The following is a 21,714-nucleotide window of genomic DNA, read 5'->3' as shown; positions in this document are numbered from 1 at the left end:
GGACCACTCAGTTTCACTGATGTTTCACAGCATATATGTTTGTTTATTTGTTTTTTAATTCATCAGCCTGTTACTCTCAGAGCAAAATTTTAAAAACATAAGCCTGTAATGTAAAAAATAATGATATTGGCATGTAATGTGCACAAACTGAAAGAATCATTAGGAAAAATAAATAATAGGTATTGCTTTATATTGCGGTGTACCAGCTCATACATACATGTAGGTGCAATAAAATAATTCATACTGTAGGGTACCTATTTTTTATTACACCGTACAGTATGACCCATTGAGAATCAATCTTGCATTTGGAAGGAGCTTATAAATATGTTTAATTACCAGGTACATATTCTATTATTCTAATTTTTCTTATATCACAAAGAATTATACTCATCATTTGGGAAGAATTAGGCTTTATGTTGCAGGCCGTAATTGAAAGCAGTCAAGCAAATCATTAGAGACGTTGCAGGCGTATCAAGTTAAATATTGAGAAATTATTTATGTATTTATTTATTTATTTATTTAACTGTGCCACAGGCCTCTTATGACCCTATGACCAGGACATGGTTGCAGATTTCCTTCAGGGCTGTGTGGTTTTATGGTATATAAACTTACTAACATGCTTTGGTGCTTTGCTATACATTTACCACTGTTCTTTGCATTTTGTTTTTGTAGTTTTGTAGGAAGATGTGGGTGTAAATTGTTATTCAAGAGACCGATGAGCTTGAACCTTTTAGATTTACCATTTGTGGAAAAAGGTAGCTCAAACCCAACACTTAACTTAAAAGCTTTAAAATGCACAGGCACATTCTCTAGACATGAGCACGCTGGGTTTACTAGTGGCAGCTTTCAAAGTGGTTTTTGAAATCACTGTGACTTAGCTGGTGGCAGAATTAATCTGACATGAATTACATTTGAAATAAGAGCCACAGGCTTACTGCTGGACACATATTAAAGCAAGGGATACAGCTTTTCAGGTATATGTAATTGTGCCATAAAGTCAAAAACCCCCAGAGCTCACCTCCCACAGCAACACACAAACACACACACCAGATACACACACAGACACACACAGAGGATAACAAACAGTCCAATGGCCAGCAGCTAACTGGTGTATTTGGAGTTAATGGTCCGAGTGAGGTGAGCTACCGGCATTTGAAAGAACTCTGATTATCCTTCCTCACGTACAGCTCTGTGTCAAGTCTGCTTGTCTTGATAAAATTTAAAGTCCAATAACCAAATATCTGTTATCATACTGTGTCTGAGGTAGTAGGAAGACTTTCAAAGCAACACTTACTTCACTTCAAGCTTGTACAAGTCATCTTATTCAGTTTCCAAGCACATCACAGTCCGTTTCTAAGGCTTTTCAAAGTAGCAAACACAGACAATATCCAAACAGTTTATTCATGTCCTGCATACAGAATTTTTATTTTCAGGTCATTACTTTTTCTGCCATTATCAACACACAGCAGGTGAATTCTTTGTTAAGTCAAATTCCTATCTTTGTTGCACAAATACTTCGAAAGGTCTTATTTTTAAAGGATTTAACAGACATCTACCATAGTAGAATAGAGAGTGTGAATAGAGAGTGTGTGAAGAAGTTTCACACCTGTGTCCAGCAGTTGTTTTGTTTGCTTGCTGTATGCTAAACTGCTTCTCCGTATGTGCAGTACAATCTGGTTTTGTGCCGCATCTCCCAAGCACCACGGTGCACTGCAATATGAGCAAGGATGCAATTTGTGAGGCACACATGTTTACTGTTGGAGTGGCAGGTGCATGTGTGAGGTCAGGATGTGTGTGAGGCGTGAGTCTAATTCTGCTCCTTGCTCCACATGCCCATAAGAGTCTCAAAACAATGTCACATTGAGGCTCTGATATATTGTCAATGTGTCCACCACTCTAACACTGCTGTCCTTGGATGTGGTGCTGTTTCCCCCCATTTCAGCTATCCAAACATACATCTGCTATTAGCCAGTCTCACACAACATTTTTTTTCTCTCTCTGTACTCCCATCATGCACTTGAATTTCCACTCGTTTCAAGGTCTCAAGATCAAAATGGAAATGAATGTGTCAATCATTCGATCTTTATTTGCCGCATTGGATTTTTTATCGAATACTTTGGAGGAAAAGTATTGAATGTATCATCTATGATTACCACAGTATAGTATCAGTCAAAGTAATGATACAAATACTGTAAGTGAGGTTTAATTATCACATGATGTCACAATCGGAAACATGTAAGGCTTTGTCAAATTATGTAAAAATTATGATTATGATGTTAAATTATGATGTTAATAAAATGGAAAGGGGAACATTATAGATGAGGTATCATTCATAGTGATGACAGCTTTCAGCAGCCATCACACCAACAAAAGCAACAGGTCAAGAAATATAGTTTACAGGTCAAAAAGTGTGATAAGCCCAATGTCCCTGCTTTTAGAAACTCTGGTATTGTGGATGTGGAAAGCCCAGTTACGTTTATCTGATATCACCGTAGCTTGTAATGAAAAGTGATTCACAATAACACATCTCTAATCACTATGTTCTTCCAAGTTTCCAATTTTCACCCCTTTGTGGCATGAGTCATCTGTAGCCATCCATGTATTATCAGTTTTATTTCAGCAGACCAAATATGATTTATTGGTTGCCCCCCTGGCTCAAACAATGTGTGTTCTGTCCACAAACATAAAACGGACATTAGGTATTTGGGTATTGTCGAGTTGTTTGCTTTATTTTCATTCAAGATCCACTGCCACTTCCTGTAAATGCCCCTCTGAGTGGGCAAATCCACATATAAGCGACTTTTCTAGACGCACCACAGGAGGCCTTATCCTGTTATTGTTTTAGAAGCAGATGTCTTAGATCCTGACTTTATAAAAAGCCCAGGCAGAAACTCAGGAAGATCCTGTAATGAAGCAGGGCATTCTCTCAGAAGTGAGGCCCGCCTGAAGTGCTCTGAAGTCAACATTGTCGAACACATTTGCAAGTTACAACTCCTGTAACGCCATGCTTGAGTGAGATATGTCTCGAGCTGGTGTGATGTATGACTTATCTTCACTTGTTTACACTCACTTAAATCTTTAAAGCAGGACTATCTAACTTTTGCTGAACAGCAGCCACTTCGGTCATAAGCCACAATAATAGGACAGTGCTGAAATGGAAATGCTAAAAGCTTTACAATAGCACAAACTGACTCACTCATGTCTGTTATGCAGTAATATTTATCTAAAGTTTGCTAACATTAGCTAAAGTTATCCATCACAAACTACTTGTCATACCAGGCCAAGTAAGGCTGTAATAGCAAAACCCCTGAGTGTGTTGCAATGAGCAAGGGTGCATTTCATTGCTTCTGAGTTCAACTTATTTGTAACAAGAAGCTTCACCAACCTTTGAAGCTGCTTTAACAAGTTGCATAGCATCACTTAAAGCCTGCAAACCCCTGAAATGTGTGACTATAATGTCAGAAAGCACCAACACCAACGTCTCTGTGAAGCTAATGGTTTCAAGCGTACATTAGCATTCAGAATATACCATGAACCTACTGAGCCAGGAGTGACAGCATCCCTCTGCACCCCCACAGTGCTCTGGTCTAGTTTTTACATGCACCTCATGACACAAGATCACCCAGAGGAAAATGGTAGGCTGAGAACTTCATGTACTGAGTGATTACACAAGCAGCAGGAGCCAAAAGTATTAGCGTGCAGATCCTTTGTATCTTACTTCATCAGGGGCTTGGGCCTGAACCTTGTCTCTAATTAGATCTGTCAACTCAAAGCCCAATATCTGTGGGAACGGTACAGAGAACTGCTGAGCCACTGGAATCATTTAAGGGGATGGGCTACATGTGCTGCACATGTTTCAGCAAATGAAGAAGTGAAGAGTAAATTGATTATTTTTAATAATGGTGGATGTGATCACAAAGCACAGGAAATTTATCGGCATTTAAGACAAGCGTTTTGCTGGTGTTTACTGCATGTCCAATGTCCACAACCAGTAGTTTATTTAACATCTTGAATATTTATTTTTTCACAGCAGCTGACCCATTGCCATATCAGCTGTATGACTGGACAAACAACAAACATCTGTCAGCTCACAGTAATTTTCTTATAGATCCCTGAGGGGAAATTCACATGTTGCAGCAACACAGAGACAGGCTAAGAGGTAAGAAAACAGATGAAGAAATAAATCTATATCTATCTATCTATCTAGCTATCTATCTATCTATATATATATATATGGTAATGTAAAATAAAATACAGTAAGATATGTTAGTTAGCAGTTTGGAACCAAATTGTTTCCTTTTTTAAGCGTTTTTGTCTTAATATGATGGCACTGACAGTAGAGGCCGACAGGCAATGTGAAGAGAGAGCAACGGGGATGACATGTAATAAATCAAACCAGGAACATTGTGAGTAAACAGTGTGGTATCCCCCTTAGACCACTCAGCCATGGGTATGCCCCAAATTGCTGTCTTTTTGATGTTCACTGAATGATAAAACTACATGTCTGCACATTTTTCTTACCATCTTCTCCTTCATTGCTCTGAACTGGGTCTGATATTATATAAATCCCTCTCAGTATTTATTGGAGATTGTCTCCAGCAACATTATTAGTATCAGGAAGCCTCCCACCCCCACCCCCATCTCTGATGTTTTTTACTTTCACTCTATTTCCATGATAGTTTATGCTCACTGCAAGGAACCTGGACTTCCCTCAGCCTTGTCATCCTAATTTCCTCTCTTCCATGCTCCCCGCTACTTGAGCATTCAAGACTTCTAGGCTTCCACTGTCACAGCTTTCTACCCCTTTAATCCATCAGCAGAAACTTCAAGCCAAACCTTATGCTCTTTACACGTTCACCTGAATTCACAATGCTCCACAAGTAGCTGCATCCATCAGCAACATAGTTTGGACAATTCAGTCCTTGTCCTCATCTAAAGCTGACCAATGCTACACAGATTAAATGCTGAGCCATAATTAAATGCACTGTACAAGACACGTCCCTGTCTGACACTACACATGTATGATAATTCATGGGCTGTAGCTTTCAGAAGATGCAGAACATGTAGGTGTGCCCTTCGGAGGATCGAAGCATCAAAGCCCCCACTTCTTCCACAAATATAAAGGTTTAACATTAAGATGTTGCGTTCAGGTGCTCATCATCAACTCCTAAAGACACAGCCAATTATCACCAGAAAGTTGGCCTGAAACATAATGGACTATTAGTGCAGTGTACAAGAATCACAGTAAATATATCAGTTTAACAAATGTTTCTGTCAACACATTGTGAGTATCTGCCTGGCTTTCTCTTTTTACACACTGCAGTGGTTTTTCACTGATCATTACCATTGTTAAAATATGCATTTACCAGTGACTGATGACAACAGTGAGCTTGAATACCTGGCAAATATGAAGTAGACAAATGATTGTGCTAGGCTTTATGACTTGATGAGGGATGCCTGAATGCTCCATTCAACAACTTAGCTGCACCCTGCGGATTTGAAATGGGACAGACCATGCCAACTTGTTCTGACATATTTAGTGTAGAAATGCTGACTTCAGAGGATCCTACCCCCTAAAATGGGGACACAGATTATTTCTAGCAATAACACTAACTTCAGAGGGTTGTTTACTGTCACATCTCAACAGGAAGGCAAACAGACTGGATGGCTAACTGTAGCCTGCAACAGTTACTCAGAAGGCCAAAAATCCTGACACAAAGATGACTTTGACTTTGTTATCAGACAGACTCAGTAAACCTTCTCTGGCAACCTACCCCCCCCCCCTTCCAGCAATGACTGACTCTTTTCTCTTTCACAGTCATAAAACCATTTAAAAAACCACATCACATTATTCCACGCCTGCGACTTCCATGAAACGATGGGCACTCACCATTCGACTAATTACTTTTTGCTGAGCTTCAGCCACGTTCTAACTGCATCAAACTTCCCACTTTTCACTGTTGTCTTTGTTGGGACAATTGCACTTGTTATTTTGTTATTATTGTTTTCAAACTACACTGTTGCCCATAAAGTTAGTTGCCTATAAAATATATTTCACCTCTTCTCATGAAATGATTGTGACAATGTGATTTATTCTTGATAGATAAAGTGTATATCTTCTCAAAACTTTATTGATCAGTCTCTTCCAATGTGATTACTGATGTGTATAAATAGGAATAAAAAGAGGAATGTGTCTGAAATTATTCCAACTTTATGGGCAACAGTGTATAGCCAGTTTCATCACTCACATTGCTTGCTCGTTTTATGTGGCTCACCAAAAATGTCGTTTCACAACTTTTCATGGGTCACATCATCAGCTTGTATTAGCTATGTATCATTATTCTTCTTTTTCCTTGTCTTCTTAATTTTGAGTCAGTGCTAAATCATCGGCAGTCCTCATGTTACTGAGATTCCAGTGGATCAAACGTTTTCCAAACCAAAAGCCACAAATAGGGGGAGTGACTCTCTGGTGTAGATAGGACCAGAGGCCTTTTCCCACAGGGTTTGTAGCTGCAAGCTGTGTGTCACTGGAAATTTAAAGAGCTGCACGGTAGCAGACAAATCCCACTTTTCAGAGCTTCTAACTACTATTTCTAGACATGAAAAAGTGAATGTGTTTAGTCTTAGTGCTTACAAACGGTCATCATCTACAAAGTATTTGGTTTCACATTTTTTGTTGTGTATATTATTTCTGTGCCACAGGGAACTAAAACAGATCTGAAGCAGCAGAACTGACAAGTGGTTGTTTTACATGCTCCCTGTAATGAGCCATTTAATCTGTCCAATTTCACCCCTTCACTAAGAACATCCGCATTATGCTTTCTGCAGTCATGTATCACAGCTGTCATGCGGTTAAATGTTTATAATGTGTTACACCATCACCATCATCAGAAAAAATAATAAATGATAATAATTACCGTTGTTATTTTAGTCCCTGAACGCCAGTGCAGCTCTGCACTTTCACAACACAAATGAGAAGAAGGAAGAAATGTATGCGCACAGGAATCACTGGAATGTAGCAGAGGGACTTTAACATGGGCATCACACACCACTGCCAATAAAATTTCAGCTTCATATGGATGTTTTTTTCCCCATCAGGAGGAGGGTAACAGGTAATCATTGTCACTTGTTGTGTGCTATAATAACCCAATGACCATTAGTACAATATAGTATACAGACAGATGACAAGTTTATTGGTTCTAAAAGTCTCTAGAACTCTTCTGATCACCATTTTTCCAAAAGATATTCCCTCATAAGGTGTTGTGATGATTCTGGTGGGGAGTGCTGTCCAATAAGTCTGTCCAAAGTCTCTGATAGGTGTTTGGTCGGGTCAAGATCTGGTGACTGTGAAGGCCATACCACATGATTCACATCATTTTCATTTTCACCAAACCATTCAGTGACTCCTTGTCCCCCATGGATGGGGGCACTGTAATCCTGGAAGAGACCACACCCATCAGGATAGAACTATTGCTCAGCAATAACTTTGTATTGATTTGCAGTGACCCTTCTCTAAGGGGACAAGTGGACCCAAACCATGCCAATAAAACACCCTCAAATAAAACAACATAACAGAGCCACCAGATCCCCTCACTGCAGGGGTCAAGCATTCAGGCCTGTACCATTCTGTTGGTGCACACCATAGGCACTCGTCCACTTGTTGAGAATGTGGTGAAGGATGACTCATCTGACCATATCACTGTTTTCCTCATCTCTGTAGACCAGTGTCTATGTTTTTTTCTCTCTCAAATGCGCATTCATTTTTGTAATGATGGGTTTATGCACTACAGCCCTATAATATCCCTCTCTACACAATTGTTGATGGACTGTCCTTGCTGACACAGTCTGATCACGTCCTGCCTTGACATTCTGTCACCCGAGGAAGAGTTGCTCTTCTGTTTTTCCTTATATATCGCACTAATGCACCCTGTTGACCACATTTTCCAACCTTATTTACTGACATCTGTCCCACAGCTCTATATACACACACACCACTTTAGTCACTGCTCCTATTGAAATGCTAGCTGAGCAGTCTTTATGAGTGAAGCTCCTGCCACCCATGCCCAAACAAAGACCCCTCTTTCAAAGTCACTTAGATCTTTTCCCCTTGCCATTTTGATACAAAGTCTGAATCAACTGTGCTGCTCAGCATTTTTATACATACCACAGAGCATGATGGGATGTTTAATTGTACCATGCTGTGCACCTGTGTGGAAGCATCCGCTTTAATTATGTTTAGCCCCTCATTTATTCAGGTTTTTCCATCTGTTTGCTTACCAGCCACTAGTTCAAAACAAACCTCCAGAACTTCTTTAAGTCTCCAGAAAATGTTCAGTCTCATTTGCTCCCCAGATTTGAACACAATATCTTAGATTGTCAAGGATGTTTTGCCACAGGCTTCACTGTGCAGCCGCTGTCATCTCCCCAGCATCACTGTGGACAGCTTTGTAATTCTACACTCTGTCACACAGTATCAACAACAACAAAAATCTTCTCAGATGAGGTTGGTTGGTTGGTTATAAAATGAAATCCGTGATTCACCGCAGGTCTGGGGGTTCGTGCTTTGAAGAGGGGTTAGAGGTTCCGAGCTGCAGAGCAGGAGAGAAAGCTTATTGATGAATGGCTCACATCTCCACCTAGTGGTGGTGAGGGGCAAGACTATTTACTGTTCTTACTGAACTGGGGACAGATACAGCAGAGACTTCTGTGCTGTGGCTGGCCATTCCGACTCTTACCAGAGATGATGATGGGGGCTTGTAATCTCTGCAGCATTTCCTTCTTGTTTTGATATTTTCATTTCCAGATTTAAATTTTGATTTTGAGGGCAAATATATATTTTTGCTCGAACATAATCCTGCCAATTCTTTGTCTTTTCTCAGACTATGATTTAGGTTTCTGAGAATTACCTTTGACCAGTGAGGTGCAGCCTAGTACTCGCGTATTTTAGACCCCAGTTTTGCTGTTTTGTTGCGACACATTGTAGCCTTTTGCACCTTATGTTTACTTTCTTTGATCTTCACATTTTCTTCAGATTGTTTAGATTACTGGGGGAAAAAAAATCTTCTCCTCGCTGGGTCATCTGTTTTTTGAAAGCATGGGTGATTGAGGTTCAACAAAAAAGTGATTTTTTTTAATCACTTAAGAAACATGTTTTGAGCCTCATCACATCTCACCCTTTGTCTTGTCACCTTTGAGGATACAAGGAAGACTTTATCACTTAGGACCCTCCAGGTGCCTGTTCCAGCCATTGCATGACTGCACAACCCTGACGCATCTGCAGAGGACAAGACTGCGGCAATGGAAAGTATCTCAAATGAAAGTGACTTTTGGCAATTCAACGAATCTTGGAAGAACTCAAGTCTCCATAACGGTACCGGTGGTTTGAATCAGACGAATCCTTTGAAGCGGAATGAGGAGGTGGCGAAGGTGGAGGTGACTGTGCTCGCCTTGGTGCTGTTTCTGGCGCTGGCGGGGAACCTGTGCGTCCTGCTGGCCATCCACACCACCAAACACAGCCAGTCACGTATGTATTACTTCATGAAGCACCTGAGCATCGCCGATCTAGTTGTAGCGATATTTCAAGTTCTGCCTCAACTTATCTGGGACATCACATTTCGGTTCTATGGACCGGACATTTTGTGCAGATTGGTGAAATACCTACAGGTCGTTGGGATGTTCGCTTCCACTTACATGTTAGTTCTGATGTCTGTAGACAGGTGTTTGGCAATCTGTCAGCCCCTTCGTTCTTTGCACAGGAGAAAAGACCGTTTCTATGTTATATTTTCCTGGGTCCTGAGCCTGCTCTTCAGTATCCCGCAGATGTTCATCTTTTCCCTGAGAGAGGTTGGCTCGGTCGGATCAGGAGTGTATGACTGCTGGGGCGACTTCGTGAAGCCTTGGGGAGCCAAAGCTTATATCACATGGATCAGCCTCACCATATATATCATTCCCGTGGCCATACTGAGCATTTGCTATGGTTTGATAAGCTTCAAAATATGGCAAAACTTTAAACTGAAAACTAGGCGGGAGCAGTGTATAAGCCTGACGCCCAAAACCTCCAAAGGCAACACACTGGCCCGTGTGAGCAGCGTTAAGCTCATCTCCAAGGCGAAGATAACCACAGTGAAAATGACTTTTGTAATCGTCGTGGCTTATATCGTCTGCTGGACCCCATTTTTCTCTGTCCAGATGTGGTCTGCGTGGGATCCAGCAGCGCCTCGTGAGGGTAAGTTGAATTTTAAAGTTTAATATGATACACAGTGCGCGCCAGTGCGCAAAGGCTAATGTGCTAATAATGTATTCGTAATAATTCACATATTTTATATTTTTAAGACAACATTCTTGCACATTGCTTTTTCATGACAGAATTGATGGGCGGAAACCTTTGAAGATTTTCATCTTTCCTGCTGTGCGCATCAGTGCTTTTTACGCGCGAGGATGCGAGCGTTTGATCACCCATTTAGAGCAAAAAAAAAAAAACCATCTTTTTTTTTTTAACTCTGTTTTCCTCATTTGTATGGGTCAGGCACCAGAGTTTTGTAGATGACTCAAGGAGAACCAGGTTTTTGCTGTTTTAGTATCTGGGTAGATAACCAGCCAGGGTGCGGTGTGGGTGACAGAGTTTCAGAGCTGAAGCTCTGACCCATCACAGTGCAGAGGAGGTATGACATTCTAACAAAACGACAGCTAAAACAAACACGTAGAATACATTTTCGGCTATTTCATCTGTCTGCTATAAATACAAGTGCTTGCAATTGCATATACACTCCTGAATGTGACATGTGTGTGCCCTCTGACATTTGGCATTTTTAACATAAAAATAATATTTCCACATTTTAACGACCCGGTCCCTAAACCATGTCACCTCAGCACCAATGTTTGATGCCCATTATTAGAACGTGCTATCGTTTCAAAATTGATTGACAGGTCTTACAGGAAAAACGGACCAGTGTTCTGCTTTTCATGTGTCAAATTATTACAGTATACACAATAATACACCTGCTGTGTGTTAAGAAGACAAAAAACACTTGATTTAAAGTGCAAAAAAAAAGCTGCATGCGGGATTCCAAGTTCCAGATTTCCAAGTTTCCCCTGACCTTCCTCGTGCTGCAGAGACGGACTGACGGCTAATCATTAATCAAATTAGTGTGCGCCACCGCGCGCCAAGCAGCCTCTATTTGTGCCTGTGAGGCACGTTTGAGTGCGTCGTTGACATTTAACCACAATAGGCCACTAAGCCGCCATCTACTGTATGTGCTTCCTATATTTATCGACCTGCTGGGTCGTGGCCACACCCATGTAACAACAGAAGACTAAATGTGCCAATTTGACTTCACTATGTATTTGCACATTTGAGAGAGTGCACTTCATCTCATTTACAGAGAACCAAGAAAAAGGCACATAAATGTATTACCCTTGTGAAAAGTAAACGTGTTTAATTTGCGAGCAATAATTTGCTTTCGTTTTGTTTTATTGGAAAAGGTAAATCTAATTAGAGCTATTAATTTAAGGATTTTGCAGAAATCTGTATCTCCTTCTGGGTGAGAAGAAATTATTCCTCCTAAGACAATACAAAACTTGTTTTCCAAACAGTTTCCGTCACTTATAACTGTGATGTAAATGGTAGTTCCTCAAACAAAAAGTAAAAACATTTTCAATAAAAACAGACTAAAATAAAGCAAACAGTACACACGCTAAAAATAAGACAATAATGTCAGGAAGTTTCCTGAGGAGAAGAGAGTAAACAGACTTTGGTGTTGTAGGGCTGGGTTCTTTTCTTTTGCTTCTGCAGGTTTGTGGAAACAGTTCCAGCTGACTGGTTGTGTGTAGCTGTCATTCTCCTCAAGCTGCATTGTTCACACCAGCTATTTACACTTTGGAGCTAAACAGTTGCACAATACACTTAGCTGTCAGCCAATTCTCCAACACTGCTCCTCAGTGTTGCATATTGCTTGATGCACTGAGGAAATGACAGCATTTGGCTCTGATGCTGTATTTCACAACAATATCCAAAATTACAGTAGCCACAAAAGAGCAGCAAAGCCACTTCAGCCTGTGAATGGAAGGGAAAGTCATTAATTCATTCTGTTGCAGAGCCTGGATCCGTGCAGATGTCTGATGGTTTTCCTCCACGTGAACAGCACTCAGAAAGGCAAAGAATTGGCAGGGACACGTGCCAGTGTTTGTGTACAAAAGATAGACTGGAGTGTCACCTGTGTATGTGGAGATAAAGTGTCCATTAGAGTCATACTCAGCAAAGTGAGCTCAGACCAGACAACTTAGAGCAAGAAGCTATTGGTAAAGATTTTTTTTTTCATGATCTAAACAAACCACATAATTTCAGAAAATTTAAGATTAATAAGCTGGATTCTGTTGTTGTAGTTGTCAGTCTGGAAGTGATAACAGATTTTAATCTTTTGTTTTCAGGCAACTGAAATCACAGACTGTGCCTTTAAAACTGTTTGTACTGTTTAAGTGAGGACCATAAACAGTAAAACGGAGTAATAACGCTTAATATTGCCTATGAAACGTAACCAGCAGACCTACGACAAATATTTACGTAACAGGCCTCAAACAGATTATTATACTTAATTGCCCATTTTATACAATTAACTTTGTTTTTTTCATTTTTTAAATGGAATACGGCTGTAACATTTTATGTCAGACTTCCATAAAACAAAACTTTATTAGAATACTAGCCATTAAAATGTATTTACACATTTATTCATTTTTACTTCTTAATCTTTTTTTCTATGGTGCAAAAAAAGTCCATCTTTACAGCATGTTTCTGAGTGATTGGCACCATCATGGAATATTATTACTGTGGCTTCCTCTGAGATTCACCTAATAAAGACATCTTTTTCTTCTGTTTTTAACATCAATCAAGCTGATGCTTCAACATAAATGGAGGTTTACTACTGAAAGGCTGCTGTCTGTCTTTAAAAGGCCACTCTTAGTACAGGTGCAATGTACAGGCACCAGTTTCTTGCCTGATTCTACATGCAGACTCCTACTCTTTCTCCACCCTGGCTCATTAGTAAAGTAATCATGTCTACTGCTGTGAATGACTCAGAAATCCCCTGAGACAGTCAACAACCAGATGCATAATTTGTTCAAGTTCATCATTTGACATTTTGGGAAATGTGCTTATTCACTGTCTTGGTTGTTAGATGAGAAGATTGATACAACTCTCACGTGTGTACTGTACAAATGAAGGTACAGCCAGCAGCTGGTTTGCTTAGTTTAGCATAAAAATATTAAACAGGGGGAAACACCTAGCCTGGCTCTGGTCAAAATTGCTGAAGTGCTCCTTTAACCAAAATTGGACCCTTAGCTAAAACGCTTTCATCAATCAAGCCAACCTCAGTAACGTGTAAAATGCACGAATAGAGCCAAATTGCATCATCCCAAGTTCCTCCAAAAGGACTGAGATATCTGATTTATTACATCTTGTGACTTGAATTTACTGTGAAGGCTTTCAAAAATGGGAAGTGTACCATTTTTAGCACCCCATTTAGCTTATCAATACAAATTTTGGAAATGTCAGAAGACTGTAAAATACCCCATTTCTTTAAGCTTTGTCAGGGGGACATAAGTGGTGTCTGTGATTTCACATTTAACAGCCAGACAGATTTCATTATGTAGAGGACAAAAACACCTGAAGGTTAAACCCTGACTCAGGCACAAGCTTTCCCAAAAAAAAATAAAAAAATCTGTGAACACAAACATCTTCCCCTGCTGAGCCTGCTGCCCTCAGACGGCAACTCACACACAGAGGACTATTGATTTGCATTAAATGCTTGATAGACACAAAACCCAGTGTTCAATCTCAAGTGTTAATTTTTTTTTTTTTTAAAGGTCAGTTTCCATATAGCATCCTTACAAGCAGTGAGAAAAACGGTGCCATATGGACAGACCTCACAAAGCATTTTTACTTTTAGATATCATTGAATGTAAAAATCTAAATGAGATTACCGCTAATGCTTGTTTACCTTCAGGGAACAAGAATCAGCATTTAGCGTCCTCATTAATGAATTGCTGAAGAGTCTTTTTGGCCAACCAGTATCAGCTCTGACAGTCAGACAGATGTACCACCCAGGGGATGATTATTCTGCCTTTTCATTTGCTGTGTGATATATCATTCCCTTGTGAAAGACACCGTGAGCTAATTCAGTAAAGACTTTTTCATGATAGTTCCCCTGTTACTCAGATTAGATCCAGGCTGTGCTCTCATCCAGCATGATAAGAATTCTTGATGACCATCAGCTGGTCTTTTGCACTGTCTTCAGTGAAGAGAATTATTCCCTCCAGCCGTATTATAGCTTGGTCTATATTCGAACAAACTGATGCATGGCTGAAGGTTTGTGTTAATTCACACATTGTTTTTGCTTGCCTTTTTGTTGAACATTCATAAAATTTTAATTTCCTTGTTCAGATCAGAATATTGGTTCATTTGAAAAATTACAATGCAGCAGTCACTCAAAAGTAGATTAGAACACCTCTGACACTGTAGTGAAAGGGTAATTGAATGATCTACACTCAGTTAAACTCATGTTTTACTCTCATAAATCAAACCCTTAATAGCTAATGATCAAGTCTTATTAATCATGGGTGTGACTTTTATGCCCTTCCAGAGATCATTTACGTGGAACAATTTTCGTTGGAGCTCAGGAACCATCATTAGAGACAACATGAGAATAGGAGTGCAGGCAGGCTGAGAGAAATATTAGCAACCAGCAAGAAGAGGTTAAATACAGGATAGGAACCAATTATATGAATCCGAAACTCATTTGCCAAAATGTCAGTTGGATGGTGGAGTTGACGTAGCGTAAATGTCATCCAACGTGCCACCGCAAGTTACTTGCTATGTATCATCACAGCGTGTGAGGAACATTTCCGCTTGTCCCGTTCTTCGTTTGAGAAAATCAGCGCTTTTATTGCTTGTTCAAACTGGTCACCATTTCAGTTCTTTCGTGTTTATGTCTCAGTCTGGTGCTGCAAGTATTATGAAACCATCTCCTTCCTCAAAGATCTCTGAAATGCATTGACGCAAAGAGTTTTATCACAGGTATGATGTTGCTGACAGATCCCTTTTACCTCTTTTAATACTGGCTGTGAGTTCGAGGATTGAGAATCCCTGCATCTAATATAATACAGTCATATAGTTGTCTGACTGAAACTTGTAATTGAAATGATTGTACACTAACAATCATTACAGCCCAGTAAATGGTAATTAATTGGTGAAAGGATGCTAACCACATTAGCCTTCTTAGTTTAGTGTGTTAACATGTTATAATTTGTAAATTAGCTCTAAAGACAAAGTAGACAGGAAAAATTGAAATATTGGACGTGAATATTTTGCTAGTTGAAAATGTGGGATCACCAGTGTTGTTACAATTCATTCTCTGCAGAACATGAATTTCCATATCAAATTTCATGGCAATCCATCCAGTAGTTTTAGAACCAACCATTTCCATACCTACAGCTACACTACTGGTATGGATAAAAACATTAACTGACATAAAGATGTAATCATCACAAGTAAAACTTGTTTCATGTCATTAACACATGTTGTCACTGTTCTTGCAGGTAAACTGTCAGCCAGCCGCTAACACCCTTATTTGTTGGAATTCACAGAGAAAATAGTCTCCTGGTTTGACCCAGACCTGGTATAAATCTTTGGATTTTGTTGTCACAGCACAGTAACTTTCCTCTCCCTATCCTCTCCTGCAGCCATGCCCTTCATCATCTCCATGCTGCTGGCCAGCCTCAACAGCTGCTGTAACCCCTGGATCTACATGTGCTTCGCAGGACATCTGTTCCAGGATCTAAGGCAGAACTTTCTGTGCTGTTCTACTCGCTACCTCAAGTCATCCCAGTGCCGCTGTGAGCATGACTTTGACTCAAGTCACAAGAGCAACTCCTCAACTTTTGCTATTAAGAGCACTAGTAGTCAGAGAAGCATCACACAGACTTCAACCACATAAGCACTTGCCCTCCCTTCCCTCTCTCATGCCCCTGCCACATGCGGTTGCCCACAAAATATCCAACAGTTCGACTCCTTCAGATACCTCTTGCCGTGAGGCTTGCTGTTCAAGCAGAAGGGGCATAACAACAGAAGTCTTAATTCTTTTATTTGCAGTAATTTACAGTATAAAGTGTAAATGGAATTGTGAAATTGAAAAATGTTGTACAGACTATAACTGACGGGCGATATTTTGTTAATAAAAGCTTACAAGATAATCATGGACCAAGCTGAGCAATCCATAGAGTTTTTTTGTTTGTTTGTTTTTTATATGTTTCTCACTTTAGATGTACAGTATTTACATATTTACAGGGCAGAGAAAGTTAGAAAAAAAAAAGAAAAACATGCTTCAATGATGTTTTAAGGCCTGTAAACACTGGCCAGCTAAACTAGTGATTCAGTCGTTGTCACCAGCAAAGCTTACAGATTCTGTTTGTCTGTGTTAGGATGAAACTGCTCACCTGTAATAAACATTGTGTACCATGTTCACTTATTTGAAATGGATTGCATACACGTAAACTGTTACTTGAGCTTTCGTTTGATGTGAGATGTTATGGCTGTCACTGGTAAAGATTTCTAAAAAGTTAAAAAATAAATAAATTAAGAGTGAAAGCAGCAAAAATGCGCCGACAACATTATTATACACACCTAGCTGATACTCATTTCGCCTCATGAACTTACTGAAGAAATTCTTGACAGGGTTGTTGGAAGTAATCCAGGGGGATGTTTGTCCACACTGAATCAATAACGTCACTGAGTTCCTGCAAATTTTTGGCAGCACATTGAAACTTTGGACATCCTGTTCAGCCTCAGCTCTAAAACGCATTTACTGGGTTGAGATCTGGAGACTGTGCAGATCACTGAAGTGAACTAAAGTGAGTCATGTTTCTGGGGGTTTGTTGAGGCAACAGTTGCTGCCTGACATGGCACATTATTCTGCAGGACGTGACAATAAAGGTAATCGGTGGCAATGGATTCACTCTAGCATTCCCTGTTGCAAAACTAAGTTTGAGGCGCTGTTGTTCACTCAGTTGTTTTAACGTTCATTGTAAACAAACACAATATGCTGTAATAAATATTATCTCTGTGAAGTTCATAATCAGTTTTAGTTGAAACGGTGTGAGACAGGTGTTGGTTCAGCTTTTAAGCTCAATTATTCAGCTCATCCTGATATTTTGTCTCTCTCCCACCTTACACTGTAAGACTACACCACAAACTACAGCCTCAGATACTTTTATAAGAAGATTATTATAAGCAGGTTAGATATTGAAGGAATATCTGGATCACAGCATTAATTGACAAAGTGCCAAAAATGATACTTTATTTGAAAACAACAACTGTGCTGCCACAGTATACTCTTTATTTCATACTTCTATTCTATTTATAGTCTTAACACTGTGACCTTTCAGAAGACAATCTTATTTCAGTGGAAAACACTATATCAGGAGAAATTCTGTTACATAAATCTTTCAAAGGCAACAAGACCTTTGCTATGGACTTCACTCTCAGAGAATATGAGTAAGATGCCAATAACTGTGGAGGGGCAATTTATGTGTCTGTAATTGTACAAGGCAAAAAAAAAAGAAAGGGAAAAGAAGAAAATAATTAAATAAAATTGTGAGATCTGTGTTTGTGGGGAATTCGCTGTACTTTAGTTACAACAAATACATTAATTCTATACATTCACTGTCTCTGTATTGTAGATTCTGAGCTCAGTTTGTTTAGAAATAGAATAATTAGTTAATTGTTGTTTAATCTGAAAACTTCCTTTTGAGGATAAAATGTTTGATTTCTCATCAATGTGCATTTCTAACCTGCCGACATATATGGTTCTGAATTTTCAGATACACCTGTACTGTATGTCTTAGTCATTTGAATAAAATATGTAGTCCATGTAGAGAATGTTATTTCGGATTAATTGATCATCTAGTTATTATTGCCCACATTGTGCTGAAATGAAAATGACCGAAGAGCTTAATGTTATTTTTTAATGAAATTTGGCCACATAACCTGCGAAATGAATCACTCTTGCACACTAATTACACTGTTTAATACAGTTCATTAATCAGAATTATGCTTTAAGCCAATGTGCTATTTCTACACATATAAACTCTGACTGTACATTTTTTATCACTTTTAGTGCAATAAGGGACTAAAAGGAATTGACCAGAAAGAAACACACTGAGGTTATAAACAAGGAAGGGTGTGGTGAAACTGACTCATCAATAATGGATCTCAGACACAACAGAGAAGCACATGAAAGATATACAACAGCAACCTCTAGTGGGTCACAGCTCCCAGGTCAGTGCCTCAAGGTTGACTGAGGGAAGATGTTTGATGAATCTTAAAAATGTTTCTCTCAAGCCTCTCAGAAAGATTTAAAATAACACACATAATGTATTTTCAATCAAACACTGAACCAGTGGTGCAATATACTTATCACAGGGACAGTTTCAGCAATTGTAAAGTGGCCTTAAATCAATTTCAGCCCATGAATATTTTTTTATACACCGCAGACACACAATAGCAGCAAAGGTATTATACTTTTCTTCCAAACCAAAAAGATATAGCAGAATATTAAAATGGGTCTCACAGAGAGGTCTTTACTTTGCGCCATCAATAGTTAGGTCCATACATTTTTAGAATTAGATTATCTACATGGCTGTTTCCAGAAATATTTTGTACATCTGCAAGTCTCCAAAAAGTCTCTTAGTTACCGTGGAGTCATCACAAATTAAGAGGGAAACATATCAGAATATAATTTTTGAGTACATAGAGAAATCAGACAATTTTGGAGAAAGTAATTCCGTTAAGAAAACATTTTCAATTCCTTTCATTCTGTTAGGGTTTTTTTTCTAATAATGTGAAGTGTACACCACACATATATATGTGTCAAATTCAATCAATAAGAAGTAAAACAGACTGGACACAGCAACGTACAGCATCAATGTAACTTAAGAATAGGTAAATGTAATGCATACAGGCAGCACTGTCCACAGGTGCAGCAGTGTTGGGGGAGTTAATTTCATTTGTTGTGAACGAATAGCCACTATCTGAGTTTTTTGTTATACAAGTAAATGAGGGCAGACAGATTCTCCTCGTGGCAGGCGGCCCTCTTCTCCCTTAGTGAGGAGCATGGAGCCCTTCAGGAGTGCCAGAGCTGTCACAGAACCACGCCGCCTGCTGCAGCTGTCACAGAGCTTCTGGTGGCAAAAGGCACACCGGGCATGTCAGGACTCACAGCTGAGGGCTTGAGGATGGGAGGGTGGAGAGCAGCATGTTATGGAAGGGAGAAGGAGGAGTATCAGGGAGTAAGCAAGATGCCAGGACTGATCTTCTGGTGTATAAAAAGATACCACACTTCATCCAATCATACTATAAACACTACTGTGTGAGTTCTTAGACTTCTTTGCGCAGTGCTACGCGCACACTGCTGAAGATCTTGCCCAGGGCTTCAAAGAAGGGATCACAGAAGGTCTGGATGCAGAGAGAGTAGATGCGACTGACGCACTGTGACTCAATCAGGCAGCTCTTGATGCAGGGAACCACGGCCCAGATGTGGCAGAAGGAGATGCAGGCAAACAGGAAGCCCCAGAGCAGAGCGACAGGGATACCGAAGACAGCAGACAAGATGCGGTAACACCAGTATTTGGACACAGTGAAGGTGGTGTAGCTGAGCTTCCATACTCCATCCAGGCTGTGTGTACCGTCAGGCTCAGCAATGACATCCTCAAACTCCACCTAATAAGAAATTTAAGAGACTTTCATTATTACATATCCTTGAGGGAACATTGCTTTTATCCATCTCCCTCCACCAGACCTCTGTGGGCTCCAAGCAATATGCACATGTCAGTGTTAAGTGTGAAGGTTATGCTTGTGAACGCTGCAGAGTGTAAGAATCCAATTTATGCAGAGAAACCAATTATCTGTTGCACTTCATAGAATAAAAAAATGTAGTGGCACACAGACAAAGTTACAAAGTGGCTTTTAATGCTGGGTCCAAATCATTCTAAAAGCTCTATCTCAACACTTTTTTAGTAATCAGAGTTCACCTCATGTAAAATGCATAAGAGCAACTGTACAATGGTCCAATTTGTTTTCAGTCCGCAGTACACGCCACCTGTTCTTTTGGGGTAGCGCTGTTGCATTCTCAGTTGAGACTTAGCCACAAAATGTGAAGTAATTTATCAGTAATCAGGGCAGGCAGACCCACGGCACATCTAAAACCCTTTCTTTTCTTTCAGACCACTGGAAAGGATCAGAATGGGAAGTAACGACTCACTGTCCGTTTCCTGTGGAGATAGCAGCCTGAGATCATCCACTGAATGAATGGCTGGACATGCACTGCTGTTTTATATTTTCTCTGTGAGGTTTGGCCTCTTTCAGCTCTTAGAGAACTGCTAGAGTCAAATTCTGCAAAAGAACAGTCAATGTTCTGTAGATCTGAGAGATGCAAAGCTGGTAAATCTGACGCTCAACTAATTTGAGGCACTCGTTCAATAGATATACCCGATCCACTTTATTTTGAGGGTTTAGCAAAGAAAAAGAAAAATTGGAAGTGTTATCAGAACATTATTGCACGGATTAGAACTGTCAGTGCTAACTTGTTGCTTAATGTAATTCACAGACTGTGAGGAGTGGTGTTAACAAATCTTATTATCTCATTTAAAAGATTTGTTATCATTTTCAGTGTCTTGACAGTTTTGCGAAAACAGACATGGCCGGGTCTGTAGATTGTTCCAAACTGAGCCAAGCAGACACTAAACACATGCTCAACTGATAACTCATGATATTACCATCCTCACTGAACATGTTTACACGGACAAGTTAAGTCAGTTAAACAAAATCTAATCTAAATGGCTATTAAGCTCTGTCTTTATAGAAAATGTTCTGTGGTAATATCATGGCAACAATCACAGGATAAACAGTAGTCAAACCTAAATAAAACATGGGGGCACAGTGTATCAGTTTCACTCTCTTCTACCCCATTCCCAAAATAAACTTCATGTTCTGCACAGGCAACAGGAATAGCTCCTGGTCTATTTAGGGGTGTTCCAGACAATATAATAACCTGTTGTCCTGTCTTTCTTTGTAATGCATTTCTCCACATGCTTCCACACATGCTAAAACAGGGATTACATTCTTAATCTTTTCTGTGACAGGGTGTTGTCTCCATGCTGCACAAACCTTCACCACGTCCTCATTGATCTGCTTGGGGTCTCTGTTAATTAGGTCGATCTCCTTGGTGTGGCTGTCCTTCACAATCTTCTCCTCGTTGGTGTTGTACTGGTACTGATCCGCCATGGTGGGGCTGCAAGTCCTGAACGGGCCAGAGACAGTGAGGGTAAACCTTCCTGGATCAAACTGCACACAGCCGCCTCGATTCACTTCTGAACCCCTGTATCACCACTGTGACGCTCCCACTGACATGCCAGCGGACAGCTGCTGCTCACGTCCTGGTAAAAATGGAGGCCTGACCCCCCACCCTGCACACACACTAAAAGTGTATACACACACACACACACACATACAATGTAGTGCACACAGACAGAAAAGGTATGCCTTAAAGGAGAACCCAGGGTCGTGTCACATTTCACATAGGGTTGTGGGGCTAACTGGGCAGAGTTTGCACAGTGGCACGAACTTCCACCACAGAGTGAGGCCGTAAGCACAAACATACCCTCCTGCTC

At 40.0% G+C, this 21,714-nt stretch overlaps 2 protein-coding genes across 2 annotated transcripts; one reads left to right on the top strand and one right to left on the bottom strand.

The window, feature by feature from the left end:
* The first annotated feature begins 9,087 nt into the window (after nucleotides 1-9,087).
* Nucleotides 9,088-16,635, top strand: oxtr (oxytocin receptor). Its single transcript, XM_041033926.1, has 2 exons — nucleotides 9,088-10,225; nucleotides 15,733-16,635. The coding sequence occupies exons 1-2, from the start codon at nucleotides 9,298-9,300 to the stop codon at nucleotides 15,984-15,986; spliced, it is 1,182 nt and encodes a 393-aa protein (XP_040889860.1). The 5' UTR covers nucleotides 9,088-9,297; the 3' UTR covers nucleotides 15,987-16,635.
* Nucleotides 16,636-17,315: 680 nt separating this feature from the next.
* cav3 (caveolin 3) lies at nucleotides 17,316-21,490 on the bottom strand. The gene is made up of 2 exons (XM_041033927.1): nucleotides 21,212-21,490; nucleotides 17,316-19,765 (listed from the first exon to the last, which is right to left on the bottom strand). Exons 1-2 carry the CDS (start codon nucleotides 21,326-21,328, stop codon nucleotides 19,424-19,426), a joined length of 459 nt encoding a protein of 152 aa, XP_040889861.1. The 5' UTR covers nucleotides 21,329-21,490; the 3' UTR covers nucleotides 17,316-19,423.
* Nucleotides 21,491-21,714: the final 224 nt, after the last annotated feature.

The sequence above is a fragment of the Toxotes jaculatrix genome, chromosome 3 (assembly GCF_017976425.1).
Source record: "Toxotes jaculatrix isolate fToxJac2 chromosome 3, fToxJac2.pri, whole genome shotgun sequence".
Classification (NCBI taxonomy): domain Eukaryota; kingdom Metazoa; phylum Chordata; class Actinopteri; family Toxotidae; genus Toxotes; species Toxotes jaculatrix.
Note: the sequence above shows the minus strand (reverse complement) of the source record. Positions and strands in the feature narration are given on the sequence as shown.